The sequence below is a fragment of the Mastomys coucha genome, unplaced genomic scaffold (assembly GCF_008632895.1).
Source record: "Mastomys coucha isolate ucsf_1 unplaced genomic scaffold, UCSF_Mcou_1 pScaffold16, whole genome shotgun sequence".
NCBI lineage: Eukaryota > Metazoa > Chordata > Mammalia > Rodentia > Muridae > Mastomys > Mastomys coucha.
This window is the reverse complement of record NW_022196898.1, coordinates 70,693,540-70,714,575: the sequence shown is the minus strand read 5'-3', so window position 1 is coordinate 70,714,575 and position 21,036 is coordinate 70,693,540. Positions and strand designations below refer to the sequence as shown.

The window sequence follows — 21,036 nt, the reverse complement described above, 5'->3', positions numbered from 1 at the left end:
GTTATGCATGACATGAGAAGGCTTTTCTGTTCACTAGGACATTGTGAGCCGTAGATTTGGCACTGAGGGTGTGGCCTGGTCTGCTTAGGAGGATAGGAGTGAGAAGGGAGAAGTGGTACCAAATGTTTCCAAGTCTTCTCACCTACAGTTAAATGTTTGTGGTGGAAACACTCCCAAAGCACACAGAGGTTCACAAAGCAGGGATAAGAGTTGTGTTGGCTGGGTACATCCTGGACTTGCAAACACTCAGAATGAGAAATTCCATCAATCAAGTATTTCTTCTATATGGTAGAGGCCAAGCCAGCATGCACCTAACTCTTTAGGCCAATAAACATAAAAACTTTAACATTTTGAATTATATTTTAGAGCTGAGTGTGGTGGTACACTCCTGTAATCCCAGCACTCTGAAGGCAGAGGTAGAAGGATCACTCACAAGTTCGAGGTCAGCCTGGGCAACACAGAAAGTTCCAAGTGAGCCAAGACTGTAGAGTGAGACCTTGTCTCAAACTAACAAAAATTAGATTTTTACATCTATTACCATCATGTTCATTTAAACAGTCATTGAGAGAAACTGTAGAGAAGGAATTTAGTAAATAAAAGACAGATAACCAGTTAAGGTAAATGAGTTTGTTTATTTTTATTACTTGTATATTTCCTTGTTATACTTACTAACAGTTAAATGAAAAAAAAAAAACTAAGATAGAGTATATCTATGTAGCCCTGGCTAGCCTGAGACTCTCTGTGTAGACCAAGCTGATCTTGAACTCATAGAGTTCTGCTCACCTCTTCTACCCCGGAACTGGGATTAAAGGCCTATACCACTATACCAGGCTTAAATTAAGATTTTGAAAGCTGGAGATTAAATGAACTGGTTGAGTCCTTGCCTGACTTGTTCAAACTCCAGAATTATAGTTAACCAAACAACAACAATGGCTTAATTCTAGTTTTAATTGTGGATTCAGTTAGACATGTAAAAATCACACTCATTAACAATATTTCATTTGTGAAGGATAAGTTTTTTTTTTAACCTGAAATCGTGGGTAAATATATGATGTTATTTTAGCCTATTATTATCCATACTAGCCTCTCCTCAGAAAATATCTGTGGCTAGTACAGTATGAACTGAAAATAATCCCTATTTACCTGATGGTCTGTTACGTAATTACATTCATGAAGGAATAACAACAAAGAAGACATTATATGAAGTAATATGAAATAGGTGGATTAAGGAAAACCTTGCAAAACCACCCACAAGTACAGACCTCTCAGTAAATGAGCAATGCCTGCTTGCATGACTCCCACAGACACTGCGCATACTGACAGTGTAACTCCAGCTCTGAAGAGGGCCGTGGTTCTCAGCCTTCCAAGTGCTGCGACCCTTTAATACAGTTCATGTGGTTCTGACCCCTGGCCATAAAATTATTTTGTGGCTACTTTACAATCATAGTTTTGCTACTGTTAAAAATCATATATAAATATCTGATATGAGGTATTAGTTTTTGGCGGTGACCCTTGTGAAAGAGTCATTTGATCCCAAAAGGGTCACTACCTACAGGATGAGAACCAGTGGTATATGGGATTAAAACCATCCTCATGAGCATAATACATTCTCTCATAATCTTACATGTTTGTTTTCAGTTATAATAAATATATGAAGATATGACTTAAGATTGTTTAGTATTCCAAGAAAATTGGACATGAAATGGTTAATAGAATCCCAAACAGCCAAACCAAACAATAAAATGATTTTAAATAACTCAGAGCAGCGCATACCAATAAAGGCTGTGAAGGCAGCCTTTATTGGTTACTTGGTCTTTTAATGTTGTGTGCCTTTATCATCTCTAGACAAAAAAAAAAAAAATGCACTTATTTGCCTTTGAATTTCCAACATAGTGCCTGCAACATAATAGGCACTCACTAAATACTTCCCAAAGATATAAATTAATTGACAGGAATTGGAATTCTTTTTTAAAAAAAAAAAAAAAATCCCTGTCATGTTAACAATGTTCCAAATTGCAGTGACTGAGTTGCCATACTCTTGACAAAGTGAGTGTGACTCATATATGCTATACTCCTCATACTTCTCAGGCATATTTTAGCACTAAAACCATGTCACAAAGAGCTTGTGCAACAGGTGACACCTTAGAGAGGATTTAAGTCCACATATTTTACAGTTAAAAAAAGAAACCAAGAAAGACAAAGTCATTTGTAAATTAAGCAATCATATTGCTGATAGGAAGTTAGGCCCAAACAATTTCCTCTTAGTGCATAATGAGCCTGGCCTAATTATTGATCAGTTTTTCTAGAGAATACTTTTACCTTTCCACATCTATTGAGCTACAAGCAATTATCTATTCATATGGTTTCTATTTTATTACATTGTTTAGTATCTCATATAGATAATAACATGGGTCAAATCCCCATTTCAGTATCTCAACTGTTAAGTAACGTTGTTTATTTTCTTTGGTTGACTGTGTTCTTTGTTTTGTTTTGTGTTGAGACGTCTCATGCATGCCAGACTGTCCCGCAACTGACTGTGCAGCCATGGTTGGCCTTGAACTCCTGATTCTCCTGTGTATCATGATTACAGGCACACCCTAAAATAAAAATATAAATACAGCTTCAAACAATCTACTTCTAAGGAACACTGGCAAATTCAAGTCTCATGTACTTTGTATGAAATAAATAATATTAACAACAAATGGATGAATTCTTCAAAAGAATGGTGCCTGCTATATGAACTAGTTTTAAAGTCCTGGTTGATAAAATTGTTTATGTCTTAAATAAAAGGCAAAACAAAATAAATAAATAAATAAAGAAAGAAAGAAAGAAAGAAAGAAGGAAGGAAGGAAGGAAGGAAGGAAAAGAAGAAATTGGTGAAATAAGCATTCAAGATAAAATAAAAATGTAAGAGGAATTAATGATAATTACAATCCTCTTCTGTAAATCGCTGCTAATGCGTATTGGACTGTTTGCAGTCTCTAAAACTTCTAGGGAAATGTGTACTATAAAAGGCCATTCTCCCAGGGAAATGCACACCAACTGGTTAACTAATACCAAATGGTCAGCCCTGAAAACATATATACAAGTGACATTATACAGACTGAACTGGTTGTATTTAGGTATTGAAGAATACATATAAACATATGTGTGTGTATATATACATATATACATATATGTGTGTATATATATACACATATATATGAATGATATATGTAACAATAATTAATAAAAAAGGCAAGAGTTTGAAGGAGAACAAATAGGGATATATGGGGGCTTAAAGAGAGGAGAGAGAAGGGGGAAATGACATGATTATAGTATAAGCTCAAAAAATAAAAAATAATTTAAAAACTAAAAGACTAAAAGAAAGCACAGATTTGCAAATGTTCTGAGACATTTTGTTTCCTCACAAAACAGTTCAGTTTGTCACTATTTTAGAATGCCACATTCCATTTTTCTCCAAAATATATTTGGTATTGTATCAAAATTAAAACATCTGATTTTTTTAAGAAAACAATTCTTAAATAAGACTAAACAATGTATATTGGAAATCTTAATACATATTCATTATATTTTGTTTAAAAAATAATTTCTTTATATTTGGTATAAAGTTTACAACAAATCTTTTTTTGTTATTTCTACAGAAATCATGCAATTGCATATTTGTTTTGAACTTGTATGTTTTGAACCTGAAGACGCTGGTTTTATTTTGTGGTTAACCTCACTAAATTAAAAACCACATTTTCGTTTGTCTTTTCAACCTTTCTGACAGGAAACACAGATGGTGAACACTCTAATTTAAGGCTTATGCCACAACCAGTCATCACCTGAACATCACAAGGCTTTGTTTGTATTCTAAACAATGATAACAGAAGTCTTGGGGCTTTCCTGCTAATGACTAACCAAAGAGTTGATGTTCCTGTTCACTCTAAGCCTCAGGAGATGTCATGTTTCCTAAAATGAATGTGGGTAGGATTACCTGCTCCCATAGGTGAAATTCATATTATAGACATCTTCTAGAAACAACAAATGCTGATTCTTTGTCCATTCTGCTTTGAAGCATCCACATTTATCTCAGCAGCCTTTTAACTTGTAATTGAGGTTGGTAAAATATTAATGTAGTAAATTCAGTAAAATACTTGAGGTAAATGATAAATTCAAAATGTAAAACATTAAATTATGAATGTATGTAAAATGCTTTATAGGTAGTAATATTAAAAATGGCCTTTAAGACTTTTTTGAAACAGAGCTTCACTATGTAATCCTGGCTGGCCTGGAACTCACTGTGTAGACCAGACTGGCCTCAAACTCAAAGAGATCCATCTGTGTCTGCCTCATGAGCACTGGCATTAAATATGTGCGCCACTACACCTAGCTAAAGTAGTCTTTGTATATAACTACAGAAAAAAAATTGCTTAGCTAGATTTAAAAAGACTATTACCCTTGGGGGATTCACAGTGCCATGAATGTGGTAACAAAAATCTGACAAGAACAAATGAGAAAGGCCATGAAATATCAGTGCAGATGTAGTTGGAGTGTTGAGATAGTACAGATGTGGTGGCATTTCTGCTATGATACATTAGAAAGAAGAAGGAAATCGAAAATAGACATGGAGGATTTAGAATTTGGCTTGATAGTGAACAGGGAGAGTTCAGTGCAAGTAGATGAAGCAGCAATCATAAAATGATGAGTAGTGAAGAACAGGGAAGGGCTGGAGAGATGGCTCAGCAGTTAAGAGTGCCGACTGCTCTCCCGAGGGTCATGAGTTCAAATCCCAGCAACCACATGATGGCTCACAACCATCCATAATGAGATCGGATGCCCTCTTCTGGGGTGCTTGGAGACAGCTAAGCAAGCGAACAGGACCAGAGTGAGAAGAAAAAGTGTCTGAAGACAGTTACAGTTGTACTTACATACAATAAATAAATAAATTAAAAAAAAAAAAGAACAGGGAATATGTGAGATCTTGGAAATGTGCCAGTACAAGTAAGAGGCAAGTCCAAGATCTTAATAGCTGGACATGAGTTTGAATAGTATTCAACATGAGGTAAGGAAGAATTTCTAAAGGTTGGAGTCATGTCAGACATAGATGTATTAGTGTTCCAACTGACTAGTGCGTGATGGGAAATGAATAGGAGGCAGATGTCTATATGACAAAAATGAGGAAGGTTGGGGACTCAGTAGGTAAGAGCGCTTGGTGCTCTTGCTGATGTCCTAAGTTTAGTTCCTAGCATCCACGTGGCATCTCACAACTGCATGTAACTCCAGCTCCAGAGGATTCAAACCCCTCTTCTGTCCTCCGTAGATGACCATGCTCATATGCACATACCCATACATGGGTACACATGCATGTAATTAAAAATAAAATGAGTTTTGAAAGAAATAAAGAAGGAAGATACCCACACTGAAGACTGAAATGGTAAAGAAGGACAAGGTTTAAGAAGGTTATAGCAAAAAGAAACTAGCTGGATTTGATGGTTTATTCACTAAATATATAAGACTTCGTAAAAAAACAAGCAAACATGTGTACACGTGAAGATGGCTAGGTGTAGAAGCAACATACAATGCTGTTTGTGGCTGAAGGGCTTTCTAGAGCTTTGAGAACTAGTCCTTGGGGAGACTTCCAGTGAAATCCAACTCTAACCTCTAAGTCTTTTGTCTGAAGTGTGTGGCACCTGAGGGTCACCTCGCTCAGTATAATATTTTGTAATTCCATTAGTTACCTTCAAAACACATTTCATTTTTCTTTATAACTAAATAATATTTCATTGTGTGGGTGTACATTGATCAACGGAGTGGGGAAGAAACCCACAGAGTGGGAATCTTTGCCAGCTATACATCTGAACTAGGAATAAGACCCAGAATATACAAAGAACTCAAAACAATCAAAAAAACAAATGACCTGGTTTAAAAAAAAATGGGATATGGTTCTGAACAGAGAGTTCTCAGGAAAGCAAATCAAAATAGCTAAGATATAGTGTTCAAGACTCTTAGAATAGCTATAAAAGTGTTCAACATTCTTAGAAATCAGGGAAATGTGAATTAAAAAATACTTTGAGATTTCATTTTAGCCCATTCAGAATGGCTAAGATCAAGAAAACCACTGAAAGCACATGCTGATGAAGATGTGGAAGAGAGGATGTAGAAGTCAAGCCCTGGTTCTTCCTCCCAGCCCCATACTCCCAGAAATAAGACTCAGACTCAAAATGTATTGACAAATACCTTGGCCATATAGCTAGGCTCTTCTCTGACTAGATATGACTTAAAGGAGCCCATTTATTCTAGCCTACATTCTGCCATATGGCCGGTTACCTGTGCTCAGGTACCATGAGTCCGTCAGGTACCATTGTCACATCTTTTTGGTGACTCTTGCACCTTTTCTCTCCAGAATTCTTTCTCATCCTGATGTCCCGCCTCTACTTCCTGCCTAAGCCATAGGCAATAGGCTTTTTAGTTAACAGATGATGCGTCTATACAATACACAAGATATTCTCTCTACACGGGAACACTTACTCCCAGTTAGTGGGGTTGAAAATTGGTGTAGCCACGATGAACATGATTATCAGGAATTCTCACTAAGCTAAAATTAGAGCTACCAGATGACCCAGCTGTACCACTCCTTGTCATATGCCCAAAGGACTGACTCAACGAATACTTTCTTAGCTATGTTCATTTCTGAACTATTCACAACAGCTAGGAAAATGGAAACAAACTGAAAGTTTTAAAGGTGTTATTCCGTTGCCATAGGGGCAATTCTAAATTATGAGACTACAACAAATTCACTTAAAACTTAAAGAAGTATCTCTTTTTAGAATTTTATTTTCTTTTAAAAAAAAAAATCACATTCTTTCTTTAAGTCTATGTAGCTAAATACATGTAGTTTTTCTGTGTATGGGCATGGTGTGTTTGACCGCTCTTCAGATGTTATAGAATTTGAAAACTTTCTATAGTCTAGTGAATCTAAAACTTAACTATAAAATACAACACTAATATAATAAAACTATCAGCCAAAGATGGTCACACAACCTTCATTAAAATATTACAGAGTATTAGTTACCTTCTAGAGCTGGACAGTAAGATGTTATGGCTGAAGCTAGCGTATGCTTGAGTCATAGAGAACATGGAGGAATCTAGCCAGTTCGTCAACTGGAAACTTCATCCCTACTGCCTGCCTTTCTTAATGCTGAAAGCTGCTCTCAGAGCTAACTGAGGAGAAAAGTCAACAAAGTCACAGCCAGCCGGGACCCTTGCAAATGATATTAATGACTAGCCTAGCAAGACATGTCCCTGATGCGATGCAGTGGAGGCAGAGAATTGTTGAGAGTAATCAACCACTTTTTCATTGGATTTAAGACTTGCTTCCAGAGCTAGAACCTATATATGACCCTGACAACAGAGCCAAGAACTTGTGGCTACAAAGGTCACGGGCCCTCGGGGAAATTTTGCTACTATAATCTGCTAAAAGACACAGCATTAAAATGACTTGTTGCTGTAGCCGTCAGTGTACTCCTCGGGGCTCATGGAAGAAACTTCTTCCTGCCGTAGATGACAATCACCATAGAGACTCCAACACGCAGAGAATAAGAGACTTCAGATTGCTCAGCCCTACGTGGGACATCCAACCCCCTTATCAAGGCTTGGGAACCATTGTTGACAAGATGGTAGAAAGATCCTCACAGCTAGAGGTAGTGGACGACTTTCAGGAAACAGAGTTTGCCAAACACTGCAGGGCAGATACACATACGAACTCACATACTTGGGATAGCTTGTACAAGACCCGGAAAAACTCAAGCCAGAGAAAGCCCCAGCGTGGAAGATGGGGTGGAGTCATAAGGTCCCAACCCAAGCTTGAGCTCTTGGTATTTGATTGCTGCAGAAAGAGAGTAAATCAGTTTGCTTCGATAGTGTGACACCTGGTCAACCACACTCCAGGACAGGCCACACACCCAGGAGTGGCCAATATGAGTGCATACTGGACTCAATGGGGGAGGGGAGGGGCATGAAGTCTAATGAAGTTGGAAAGAATCTTGGAGGAGGTAGAGGAGAAAGATAAATACAAGACACATTGTATAAAATTCTCAAAAAAATAATAAAAGACATTATTTTTAAAAAGAATCTCTAGGTCAAATGCTTGGCCAATATGCTTTGTTTTATTATACTGGTAAATATTTTTAAATTAAACATATTTCTCATGGTGATGTTATAGATAGAATTCAAATAAATTGAGGGGAAACTCTACAGTGCCTTGCTCACAGTATTACTCAACTATATTTTGTTGTTATTGCTGTTCAGTGGACTATAGACTGACATACACAAAAGTTCTCAATGAACTGCTCAACTTTATTACCATGTAAGTTACTGGGGTCCTGAGTGACAGGATGGTAGTATTGTATTATACTCACTTTCTCTATATACAAATGGAAGCTTACATTGCTCTTACTGTGCCTAATAGTTTAAATTTACTTTTAAACAAATACAGCACAAAATCGCCATGCAGAATGGGAGGATTGATGGAAGCAACCTGGAAGGTGGCTCACAGCAAGGCCCCTCAACTCCCCCCAACACCCCAGACCCACGAAGCCCCCCAAATCCAGAGAACATTGCACCAGGTAACTAACCACCTTCAAATGCAACAGTAAAATTTCTACGGATTTAAAAACACTACTCCTTTGAAGTTTCATTAAATGGTATTTTGTTCATAAGTTTGGAATAAATATAATATTTAAGTTTAAAATAGTCATTTAAAATATTTACAATAGTTATATATTGTTCCAGATGGTCCATGCTATTTCTTTTAGGATTTTTTATTTACCTGTGTGTGTGTGTGTGTGTGTGTGTATATATGTGTGTGTATGTGTGTGTGTATGTGTGTATGTGTGTGTGTGCATGTGTGTGTGTATGTGTGTGTATGTGTGTGTGTATGTGTGTGTGTGTATGTGTGTGTATGTGTGTGTATGTGTTTGTGTATGTGTGTGTGTATGTGTGTGTGTATGTTTGTGTGTGTGTTCTGCTGAGTGCATGTGGAGGTCAGAAGACAGTTTTCAATAGTCAATTTATCTATTGGTTTCTGCTCTCTGAAAGGACTACCTGAGTCCATAGAGCACAGATCTGGTTAGGTGTGGGTGGCTTATTACTTTAACCCTGGCACTCTGGAAGCTAAGGTGAGAGGTTTATGAGTGCCATGCCAGTCTGGGCTGTTTAGATGCTGTATCAGAAGAAGCAAACAGTACCAATAACAAGACACACAAACAAAAGAACATATCTCTTTAGTTTGTTTTAAAAGCAAAACCTATTCAATTAATATGTACAATTTAGGAACATGGTTACATGATGAGAGATAATAGCTTTATAAAAATCATATTAACTAATTACTAACTTTTCAGAATAACCCACAGGATTCTTGTCTTTTAAATTTCAAATATTGCCTTAAGGGTAATATGCAAACTAAATATTTAAAAATTTATGAAATTTAACTTCTAAATGAGTAATAATATCTACCAGGTTCTATAAAATGAATGCACACTTTAGGAAAAGCACTTATGGAGTTTTCCTCAAAGTGTGGCAAAACCTATTTTTGAATATAGGTGAACCCATTCACTAACATTTCATTTTTTTTTTTAAAGTTGACTGTCAAGTCATTGCTGAGCTTAGGTATATTAAAACATTCTGATTGATAACATTGAGAAAAGCTACAGACAGACATCCTAAAATAACACTGAAGAACAAATAAGAACAATTGAAGCACACAGCATTCTAAAAGAAATATTACAACGATGTCCTTTCTTCTGTGCTTTCAAGAGAAAGTTACAGCAGAAAGCAAGCTTTCAGATCGTAGTGGGCTAAATCCATCACTATGGCTTGGTCCACCTCTCCTTTTCATTTTACTAGTGTGCTGTAAAAAAAAAACTAATTTCTTTTGCTTTGACTCTTCTAATTCTTTAAAACAAGGAAAGCAAGTTTTTACAGATCTAGTGTGAGAATTAAGAGTAGAGAGTATAGTCTTTAAGATGGAGTGAATACTTGGTTCATTTTTTAAAATTTATTTATTTAATTTTACATTTTCAATTAAAATATAATTTCGCCACTTCCTTCTTTCCTTTCCTCCCTCTAGCCTCTCCCACGTCCCCTTCTTCCCAACCCCTCCCATGTTCCTCTCTACTCGCAAATTGATAGCCTCTCTTTCTTAATATTATATTATGTAACATATAATGCATGTATGTTATCTAAACATATATTAACAAATGCATAAATACAACCTGCTGAGTCTTGTCATTTGTGTGTATATGAACTCAGGGCGGACTGCTTTATATTGAATAACCATAGGAAGCTCATTTTTGGGAGAGGCTAACCCTCGCCCTCTCCACAGTCATTGGTAGCCTGTACATTCATTTTTTTTTTCGGTATTGCTAATACCTTAACATTTTTAACTAGGTAATTCGTGTGTATGAAGAACTCCAGAGCAATAAGGCTGCAGTGGGTACTCAGCTCCCTTTTTTAAAATAATTATTTTTGAGTCTAGTGTAAAATGACAAAAGGGCACATTTAAAAGTAATAGTTTTACTTAAATAAATGTAAATTATAGTCAAGGGAAAATACCATGATTTGGGAAAGCAAATCATTAAAATAATAAAATAATTAGTATTAATAATAATAACAACAACAATAAAGTGTCATTTTTTTTTAGATTCCTTAATTGTAAACGGTTTTTAAATATCTTCACTTCAGTTTGCTACTTTCATGGTGACTCATGCCGGGCAGTAGTGGCGCACGCCTTTAGTCCCAGCACTTGGGAGGCAGAGACAGGCAGATTTCTGAGCTTGAGGCCAGCTTGGTCTACAGAGTGAGTTCCAGGATAGCCAGGGCTATACAGAGAAACCGTGTCTCGAAAAACAAAAGAAAAAGAAGAAGAAAAAAAAAGAAAGAAAAGAAAAGGTTCTTCATAAATTACCCCAGCAAGAAACACTAAATGCAGAAAGACGTGAGTTGGCAGTACCTGAAGGGCACTCTGTTCATCCCCTTTGCCCTGTTTCCAAAGGATATTCTGGGCCACTGAAGGAAATTCCTCCTGAAAGATTTAACACGACGGCCGTCCCTAAGTACTACCAGTCTCCGTGGGAGCAGGCCATCGGCAACGATCCGGAGCTCCTGGAGGCTTTGTACCCGAAACTCTTCAAGCCCGAAGGAAAGGCAGAACTGCCCGATTACAGGAGCTTTAACAGGTAACTCAGTTATCCAGGGTGAGTCAATGGATACATGAACAAGACTTTCCACACCACTGTACCAGGAATCCAATTGTCTGAGAAAACCATCTTGGATTCTGAGAAAAGAATCAAGAAGAAACCTGGGCATCCGCTAAGTCTGAGCGGACACTCATTTTTGCACTGTTACTAATACTCTAAAAGTTTAAACTAGTCAATTCGCTGGGGTCTGTACGGAGAACTTCATAAAAATAATGTATTTTAAAATGTTGCCATTGATCTATAAATTTCTATTTTTCCATCTTGTTTGTGTGGTGGGAGGGCAGCCCATGTGCCATGGTGCACATTTAGAGGTCAGAGAAGAACCCGCAGAGGTCTGTTCTCTACCAAGCTTCTACCAAGTAAGTCCCAGGGATCGAACTCAGGTCACCAGGCAAGACAGTTAGAGCCATTACCTCATGACCACCTTGCTGACACAATAGTCATTTTTTTTTTAAGTGATTGAAAAGCTATGAAGTTAGTCAATTATCCTGAAGACCAAAATCTAAAAAAAATTAAAAACTAGAATCTAAACCCATTATTTGATGCCATTTTCTGGGGGAGGTATTCACTGGTAAGACAAACATAAAGGGTAGATAAGCTAAGCAAAACGGAGTATTTGGATCTTGGGAATGCCGGGACAGATTGGGCTACTCCATTTAGAAGCCCTAGAGTCTACACCAGGCTTCCAGCTAGTAATTGCAAGCAAATTCGTTAGGAGTAAAGGCAACAGAGACCTGACTTCAACAACCTCAATGTGGCTTTTGTCAGCAGTGTCAAGCTGAGCAAAGGTGTCTCCTCTCAGTCACATGCTGCCACCACAGAAGTCAGTCCTTTTACATGGCCCAATTTTAGATTCAAATAATCTCTACAATGGTTAAGTTTCTGTCAAGTTTTAATTATGATAAAACCTATAGTATGAATTTGATGACTTTAACCATTTTTTAAAAGATGTATTTCCTGGGCCACACATGGTGGCACATGCCTTTAATCCCAGCACTCAGGAGGGTATTTCTTTTACTTTGTGGTGAGTATTTTGTCTGGATGTGTGTGTCGGAGGGCAGGAGAGGGCATGAGGTCGCCTGTACCTGGAGTTACAAATGGTTGTGTGCCACCATGTAAACGCTGGAAACCTAGTCAAGAGCAGAGCATCCTCTTAACTTCGAAGCCATCTTTCCAACCCTTTACTTTTAGTCATGCTAAGGTACTGGCCAGCAGTGTTCACTACACTCACAATGCATGTAACCATCACCACCATCTCCAAGACATTTTCTTGTAAGACCAAAACTCCTGTATCCATTCTGGACAGTGATTTAAGGCTCCTCTTCCCTAGTCAATCTACTTTCCATCTTTATGATTCTTACTACTCTATATATTTCTAGTAAGTAAAATCATATAGTATTTGTCTGTTGTTTTGTTTTGTTTTGTTTTTGTTTTTGTTTTTTATTAGATATTTTCTTTATTTACATTTCAAATGCTTCCCCTTTCCAGGTCTCCCCTCCGGAACCCCCGTCCCATCCCGCTGCCTCTATGAGGGTGCTCCCCCACCCACCCACTCCCATCTTCCCTCCCTGGCATTCCCTTGTATTTGTCTTTTTAGACTTATTTAGTGCAGTGTCCTCTAGTTTAAATTTTACTTTGTATTTATATTACAATAAAGTCAAAATATCAACTCCTTCCAGGGACGAGTGGGTTTAAGATTTGGCAGGAATACATATAACGCTCCACAGTAGTTCATAATATGTACGGCTATTCCATGATGATTTGTTGTATATGTTATGGAAACTTAACAAGTTTTCCTGTATGTGTATCATATTGAGAAATAGAGAAGCTTTCAGCTTAACAAATTAACTTAGTGACATTAGACACGGCTGAAGAGAGAACTGTGATATGACATAGGGCAATGTTCCAGCTGAAATACAGAGGAAAAAGAAACCAGAGCAAGGAAAGCAGACGACGCATGCGCAGCCATGACAGTCTCTGGGAGCAGGAACCCGGAGAGGAGTTAGACAGAAGCAACAACGTAAGAGGACTAACGGCCAAGACCTTTCCACACTAGACAGAAGCCTCAAAAACACTGCGCAAGTCAAGGAGAGTGAGCAAGACAGGAAAGAGGTTTGAAGTCCCAGGATTAAAGTTCTCTTCAAAGCAGAAGCAAGTTGATTTCCTAACTGAAATAATGGAAATCATGAAAGAGCGGCTAACATCATGATGTAACTACCAAGCTACAGCTCTTCGTCCACTAAAAGTATTCTTTCAAGGTCAAAGTTAAATTTAAAAGTCACATATACATTTTCAGAAACAGACATTTGTTGACCTTTATTAGACAATAAGACAGGAATAATAAAGTTGCTCCTATTCACTGAGGGCATATTGTGCTCACACACATTCAAAAGGAGCTATGGGCAAATCATCAGAATTAGTTAAGCAAATGTGTCAGGAGTACAAACCACAAAGTCAGCATAAAATACACCGGAAACAAATAACTAGAAAACAATAATGTTAATAATATTTGTGGTCTGCAATCCACTGTTTCTTCCCCCTGCTCACCATCCCACCCCCTCCTGTTTACTGGCCCTGGCATTCCCCTACACTGGGGCATAGAACCTTCACAGGGCCAAGATCCTCTCCTCCCATTGATGACCGACTTGGCCATCCTCTGCTATACACATGCTGCTGGAGACATGAGTCCCCCCCCACCCCCCATGTGTACTCTTTGGTTGGAGTTTTAGTCCCTGGGAGCTCTGAGGGTACTAGTTAGTTCATATTGTTGTTTGTCCTAAGGGGCTACAAACCCATCAGCTCCTTGGGTCCTTTCTCTAGCTCCTTCATTGGGGACCTGTACTCAGTCCAATGGATGGCTGTGAGCCTCTACTTCTGTATTAGTCGGGTACTGTCAGAGCCTCTCAGGAGACAGCCATATCAGGCTCCTGTCAGCCAGCACTTGTTGGCATCCACAATAGTGTCTGGATTTGATGATTGAATATGGGAAGGATTCCCAGGTGGAGCAGTCTCTGGATTGTCCTTCCTTCAGTCTCTGCTCCATAGTTAGTCTCTACAACTCCTTCCATGGATATTTTGTTCCCTCTTTTAAGAAGGAAGGAAGTATCCACACTTTGGTCTTCCTTCTTCTTGAGTTTCTTATGGCTTGTGGTTTTCGGGTGTGCGTCTTTGTACATGTTTTATTTTAATATTAAAAAAATGTTTTTTTATTTAAATATTCTCACATGGACAAAATAACCTCAGTAGTTATCTCTACCTGTATAACTTCAAAATGATAAGGGCCCTTCACTGTATTAGGCAGAATATAATCCAGTTATTTAAAAGAGAAGTTCAAATAATTTCCCAGTATAAAATAGGCTCTTTCCCCATTGTAGGTCAACACAATTTTATTTCTTCAAACTACTGATTTTGAGAACATAACTTAACCAAGAATTTAGTTCAACTACTATACATACATATTTCAAAAGTAAAATGCAGTTAGTATTGCTTCACTCTTATATTATTAAATTACTCAACATGTTACTACACTGGGACTTTATTCTGATATAGCCTTTTCAGAAGGTTTTGCCATTTGTAAAACAAATGGCAAAGACACAGAGAGAAGAGGGAGGGAGGAAAAGAGGGAGGGAGAGAACTCAAACTACTACAGTTTAGTGCCCCCATGTTCCTAGGCATGATCACTAGATATTATAACAAAGGCTGAAATGCAGGCTGATAACTTTCAGTGGTGATAATGATTAAAAGAAAATAGACTCCCAAAGACAATTCCAATCTCAAAATGACCAAGATATGAATATAACATTTGGTTCTTTATTCCTTTTGTATGTATTCAAACTCCATGCTGCATTCGAGCCCATGGAACACATGGACAATAAACCGAGAGCAAGAAATTTTCCGGTTTTGCTTCAAATTCCTGTGTGGTCTTAATGTTGTATACAACATTTAACTTAATTTTCTTATCTGTAGAACATATTCTATGATTAAAGTACCTTTAAACATAGCACATTGATTTGTTATTTTGGTAAAATGGTTTGTTTTTAATTTCTATGCAAGCATTTTGCCTTGTAGAAATATTAACAGTTATTATGAGTATATTATATATCCAGTGCTATTCATACATTTTTATAACATAATCCTATCAAAATAAACAAGAAAGCATCGATCTGTGAATCTGAAAGATACAGGCTTATTATTCACTATATAGGTGACATAATATGAAAACCATTTTAACTCAGACCTATTTCTGAAAAGTTAGTATTATAAAAATTATAGATATATAACTAGGTTTAAAAAAATATTTCAAGGGTTTCCAGTGGAAATTTTTGCTCTACCAGCTTGGACTAAAGTTTGAAAGTATTCCCATGAACCTAGGATGCCTTACATGAGGTCTTCCACTCTGGATGCTAATGCATGCTCCTTCAGAGAGGGCAAGAGAGCCCAAATCAACAGGATGTAGTTTCAGACATGCCAAAGAAAAGAAAACTTCCGTTTTCAAGCCGCAGCCTCCACTGGCCCTGTGGTGAGAGCTAAGAGATGGATGATGGAACCTAAGGGATAGTGTCCTTTACAAGGCAGGAAGAGTGCTCACGGTACCATGGGGGGGGGGGGGACCACAAAGTGCCAAGTGGCTAAAAAGAAAGAAAATAGCACACTGCGTGCTAAGGCTGCGCCCTGCGATGCTGAGTAGCTCTCCCTCTGAGATTCAGAAAACTACAGTCAGGCTTCATTTCTGGAGCAACTGTAAAATCCCTTTAGCAGATCAGCTTACTTCAGAGATGTTCAACTCCAGCCTCCTTAATCTAACGGTGTAACCATTCTTAAAATCCCAGTAATGGATGTTTATGCAGGGACCCATGTAAAGTAGCCATGCTTGGTTCAGTGGCTCTATTGTTCCTATCTTTTCTTTTTTTTTTTTTAACTTCTATTTTATTTACCTATTTTTATTAATTGGTTATTTTATTTATTTGCATTTCAAATGTTGTCCCCGTTCCCGGTCTCCCCTCTGAAAACTCTCTATTTCATACCCCTTCCCCTTTGCCTCTAAGAGGGTTTTCCCCCACCCACCAACCCACCCCAGCCTCATCCCTCTAGCATCCACACAAGCTGGGGCAACAAGCTTCTACAGGACCAAGGACCTCTCCCCCTCCTGATTCCAGATAAGGCAGTGCTCTGTGACATAAGTAGCTGGAGGTTTAGTCCCTGGGAGGTCTGATACTGTTAGTTGATACTGTTGTTCTTCATATGGTGTTGCAAACCCCTTCAGCTCCTTCAGTCCTTCCCCCAAATCTTCCATTGAAGATGCTGTGCTCAGTCCAATGGCTGGCTGTGAGTGTCTGCATCTGTCTTAGGTGCTGGCAGAGCCTCTCAGATAGCCATACCACTCCTGTCTGTAAGCACTTCTTGATGTCAGCAATAGTGTCTGGGTTTGGTGACTGCAGATGGGATGGATCCCAAGGTGGGGTAGTCTCTGGATAGTCTTTCCTTCAGTCTCTGTTCCACTTTTTGTCCCTGCATTTCCTTTAGACAGGAACGATTCTGGTCTTAAAATTTTGAGATGGGTGGGTGACCTTATCCCTCAACTGGGGGCAGTACCTATCTGCTGGAGGCAGTCTCTACAGGTTCTATCTCCCCAAACCTCTGTTGGGTATTTTGGCTAATGTCATCCCCGTTGGGTCCTGGGAGCCTCTCACTCCCTGGTGTCTGGGACTTTCTAGTGGTTCCCCCCAATCCCCACCCCTACTGTTACATATTTCTATTCATTCTCCTGACCCTCTGGACTTCTCTCCTGTCTATTCCCACACCTGATCCTATCCCTCCCCCCTTTTTCTTCCCCTCCCTCTCTCCCTCTCAGGCCATTCCCTCTACCTCCCGTGATTATTTTGTTCCCCGTTCTGAGTAGGATTGGAGCATTCACATTTTGGTCTTCCTTCTTGTTAAGCTTCATATGGTTTGTGAGTTATGTTGTGGGTGTTCTGATATTCCTGTCTTGAAATTCACTCTCTGTCTCTCTCTCTCTCTCCCTTCTTCCCTCCTTCCCTCCATCTCTGTCTCTCTCTGTCTCCATCTTTCTCTCTCTCTTTTCTTCCCTACCTCCCTCACTCCTTCCTCCTTCCCTATGTCTGTCTCTCTGTGTCTCTCTCTGCCTCTGTCTCTCTGTCTCACTGTCTCTTTCTTGGTTTCTCTCTCTGTCTCTGTCTTTCTCTCTGTCTCTGTCTCCCTCCCTCCCTCTCTCTCTCTCTCTCTCTCTCTCTCTCTCTCTCTCTCTCTCTCTCTCTCTCTCTCTCTCTCTCTCTCTCTCTCTCTCCTCTATCTTTCCCTCTTCCTCTTCCTCTTCCCCTCCCATTTTTTTCCCCTCTCTGTGTTCTCAATGTGGGCCCTTGCACATGCTAGGCATGGACTCCACTCCTGAGCTCCAGTTGAAAATCATTAATAAATTGGGACGGGGGCTCTGTTTCATCTTACCAAGATGAGTGGATTTAAATGGCAATCTTCCTCCTGGGGTATAAAGTCTGCAATGTTCTAAGTACTGTGCTTTATTTTTCTTCATGGCTCCATATTTCTTCCCTAGACAACTCCCCCACATTTGGCCTGCAGCCTCTCTTGCCTCCATCTGTGAGTCTAGAAAGATAGGTCTTCCTCCTTTCCTTGAGTTTCCCAGAATTTTATCTGCTTTTGATTCATCTCTCCAGTGGACGTGCTGTTATGCATTAGCCAAAGTCTAATGGCTAACCTCTGGCCTTCAGAAGTAGTTTAAATGTTGTGGTTTTTTTCTCTCTCTCTCTCTGTGTTTTCTAGAGGAATATTCTTGATGATTCAAAGTACAGTCACTGAGCATAAGGCTATTCCCAGTATCCTCCTCTTTAAATTTGCTGCATAGCTCATCACTGTTAGATGTTTTATTTTTTTATGCTCTCTTCACTACATGAAATCCGAATGTGCACTACATTGTTCATTTAGAACTGCCTGGCACTGGATGAGTAAAAAATGCCTAACAGAAAACGAGCTAGAAATGCATGAGAGATTTTTGTATGCAATAGCAGAGGTTAGATTTTTATTCAGAGACATATACAGAAATTTTGAAATTTTTGTTTGTTTTGGAATTACATCTTAATTACATCTCTCCCTTCCCTTTCCTCCCTCCAAATCCCTCCATATATCCATCCCTGCTGTCCTTCAAATTCATGGCCTCTTTTTGCAAATTTTGAAAATTTTCAGGTGAAGATAGAAACACTCACAAGACACATTTCTTATCTTCAAAGGGTTTGGGATTTCTAGATGACTCCCAGTAAATGATAATCTTGATTTTGTTGTTGTTGTTGTTTTGGTTTTTTTGTTGTTTTGTTGTTGTTGTTGTTGTTGTTGTTGTTGTTGTTGTTGTTGTTTGAGACAGGGTTTCTCTGTGTAGCCCTGGCTGTCCTGGAACACACTCTGTAGACCAGGGTGGCCTCAAACTCAGAAATCTGCCTGCCTCTGCCTCCCAAGTGCTGGGATTAAAGGCATGCGCCACCACCGCCTGGTGATAATCTTAAAATCAGATATGAACAACACAAATTACTGTACCTCAAGTACAGATGGTTGATAGAAACAACCGGTAGCACAGGAATTTGATGAAGCAGTGTGAGCTGGGATCAGTAGGGGGAAGGCCGAGCTGAAACGTCACAGGCATTAATGAACAACAAAAAACATAGTGGCACGAATTGATGTAGTGATTCAGGGTCAGACTTGTCCAAATAAGAGTACATAAAAAGAGGCTTCATGGTAACTTGGAGTTTATCTCCTTTACTGCCAATGCATGGACCTTTGAAGAAAGTGCTTGGTTCTGTGGCCCGAAACTGAAAAACATCAGTTGAAGACTACAATGACAGGCCCATAAACTTAGGAGATTATTTGAATTTTATGTCAAATAGAATTGAATATTAATTATTATTTGCCTTTCTTTTGATTCCCACAGGGTTGCCACTCCCTTTGGAGGTTTTGAAAAAGCATCAAAAATGGTTAAATTCAAAGTTCCAGATTTTGAACTACTGCTGCTAACAGATCCCAGGTTCCTGGCCTTTGCCAATCCTCTTTCAGGGAGGCGATGCTTTAATAGGACACCAAAGGGATGGATATCTGAGAATATTCCTGTCGTGATAACAACTGAGCCTACAGAAGACGCCACCGTACCAGAGTCAGATGACCTGTGAAAGGGAAGTTGGGTATGACACAGGAAGTTCTTCATATAAAAGCTGCTGTTGGTCTACTTAGCGCAAAGCCATTGGAGTTCCTCATTACTATAGTCACTCAATAGCAGTTAAGTACATTTCCTTTTACGGCATTTAATTTGAACTGAACAATTAAATTCTTATTTTAAAAACTTTTAAGTCCCTTGTATTCATTCAGAACCTTATTTTTGTTATTTAATTTCCTGTTTTAACTAAGCTAGCCTTTCATTGCGAGCTTCAGATGAAAAAGATTTGGCTAATGAAAGTTATCTTTGTCTCAATGCGCTATCCCAGAAAATTTACATCAACTCTAGAATCAAAGTATACAGGAAGGTATGCAGGCTTGCTTAGGATTTTATTTGAGGGTGAAAGTCAAATGAGATGATCTACAGATGTTAGTGCTGAAGAAGAGGGTAATAGCACAGCGGGGTGTGCCTCTTCTTCAGCTCTTAGTAGACTTATAAATGCCTTAGTTTTTTACATTTTAATTTTTTTTCTTGGTTTTTCAAGACAGGATTTCTCTGTGTAGCCTTGGCTGTCCTGGAACTCACTCTGTAGATCAGGCTGGCCTCAAACTCAGAAATCTACCTGCCTTTGCCTTCCAAGTGCTAGGATTAAAGGTGTGAGCCACCACTGCCTGGCTTACATTTTAAATTATTAACATTCTTGAGTTGATTTATTAAATTCATTTAGAAGTAAGAGGACTGAAAGGTGGTGACCCAGAGAATAGAACCCAATTCTATAGCAGTTCTATTGACTAACGTGTTCTTAGAATCCAGGTTCCCCAAATCTCAATGCAATGAATTCATTTGGTGTATTTTTACATATAAATTTTAGAAGAAAAATAACACATAATACACATATAAGCAAATGTATAAAATTTGAATCGGTAGCTTTTTTGAATTGGTTAAATATTTAATTTATAGTCAAATAAAATAAAATAAAATAAAATAAAATAAAATAAAATGGGGTTAAAGAGTACAAAGGGTTGGTTCTCAAAGCAAAGTGGCACAAGTCTACCACAAGATATGTGAATGCACTGCTTAAAAAGGCTCAGGCCACTGTGTTAAAGGAAATCTTAAAATACGCATGACAAATACACAGCATGGGACTTGTCTACACCAATTTCTTTCCATTTTAATTTGGTTAGGAAGTTTGAGAGAGGGCTGGGGAGGTGTGTGGTCCAGATGTAAAGAGCAGTGGCTGCTCTTCCAGAGGACCAGTGTTCAATTCCCAGCACCCACACGGCAGCTCACAACTGTCTGTAACTCCAGTTCCAGGGGATCTGATACTGGACACAGACATACACTCAAGTAAACACCAATCCACATAAAATAAAAATAAAGTGAAAAAAGATGTCTGTGAGAGAAGGGGATACAGAAAACTTGGCTGACACGCATGAGGCCCTATGTTTAAACCTAAGCACTAAAAAATATTAATAATTTATAAAGAATAATAATATTCATCATTGATTTGGGAGAATTGCTGGGGGGCATGGGGGCTCACATCTATAATCCCAGGCTGAGGACGTATAGCAAAATACTTTATCAAAAGAAAAAGAGAGAATAGGAAAAAAATCTGTTGTAGGTGTT

At 38.6% G+C, this 21,036-nt stretch overlaps 1 protein-coding gene across 1 annotated transcript in view; it reads left to right on the top strand.

Moving 5' to 3' along the window:
- The window catches only part of Myoz2 (myozenin 2), a 28,840-nt gene extending 9,237 nt beyond the window's left edge, over nucleotides 1-19,603 (top strand). The window contains exons 4-6 of the mRNA XM_031375345.1: nucleotides 8,480-8,609; nucleotides 11,036-11,219; nucleotides 19,192-19,603. Of these exons, the coding sequence (XP_031231205.1) occupies nucleotides 8,480-8,609; nucleotides 11,036-11,219; nucleotides 19,192-19,426 (549 nt within the window). The 3' untranslated portion in view covers nucleotides 19,427-19,603. The remainder of the gene's footprint in view (nucleotides 1-8,479; nucleotides 8,610-11,035; nucleotides 11,220-19,191) is intronic.
- The last annotated feature ends 1,433 nt before the right edge of the window (nucleotides 19,604-21,036 follow it).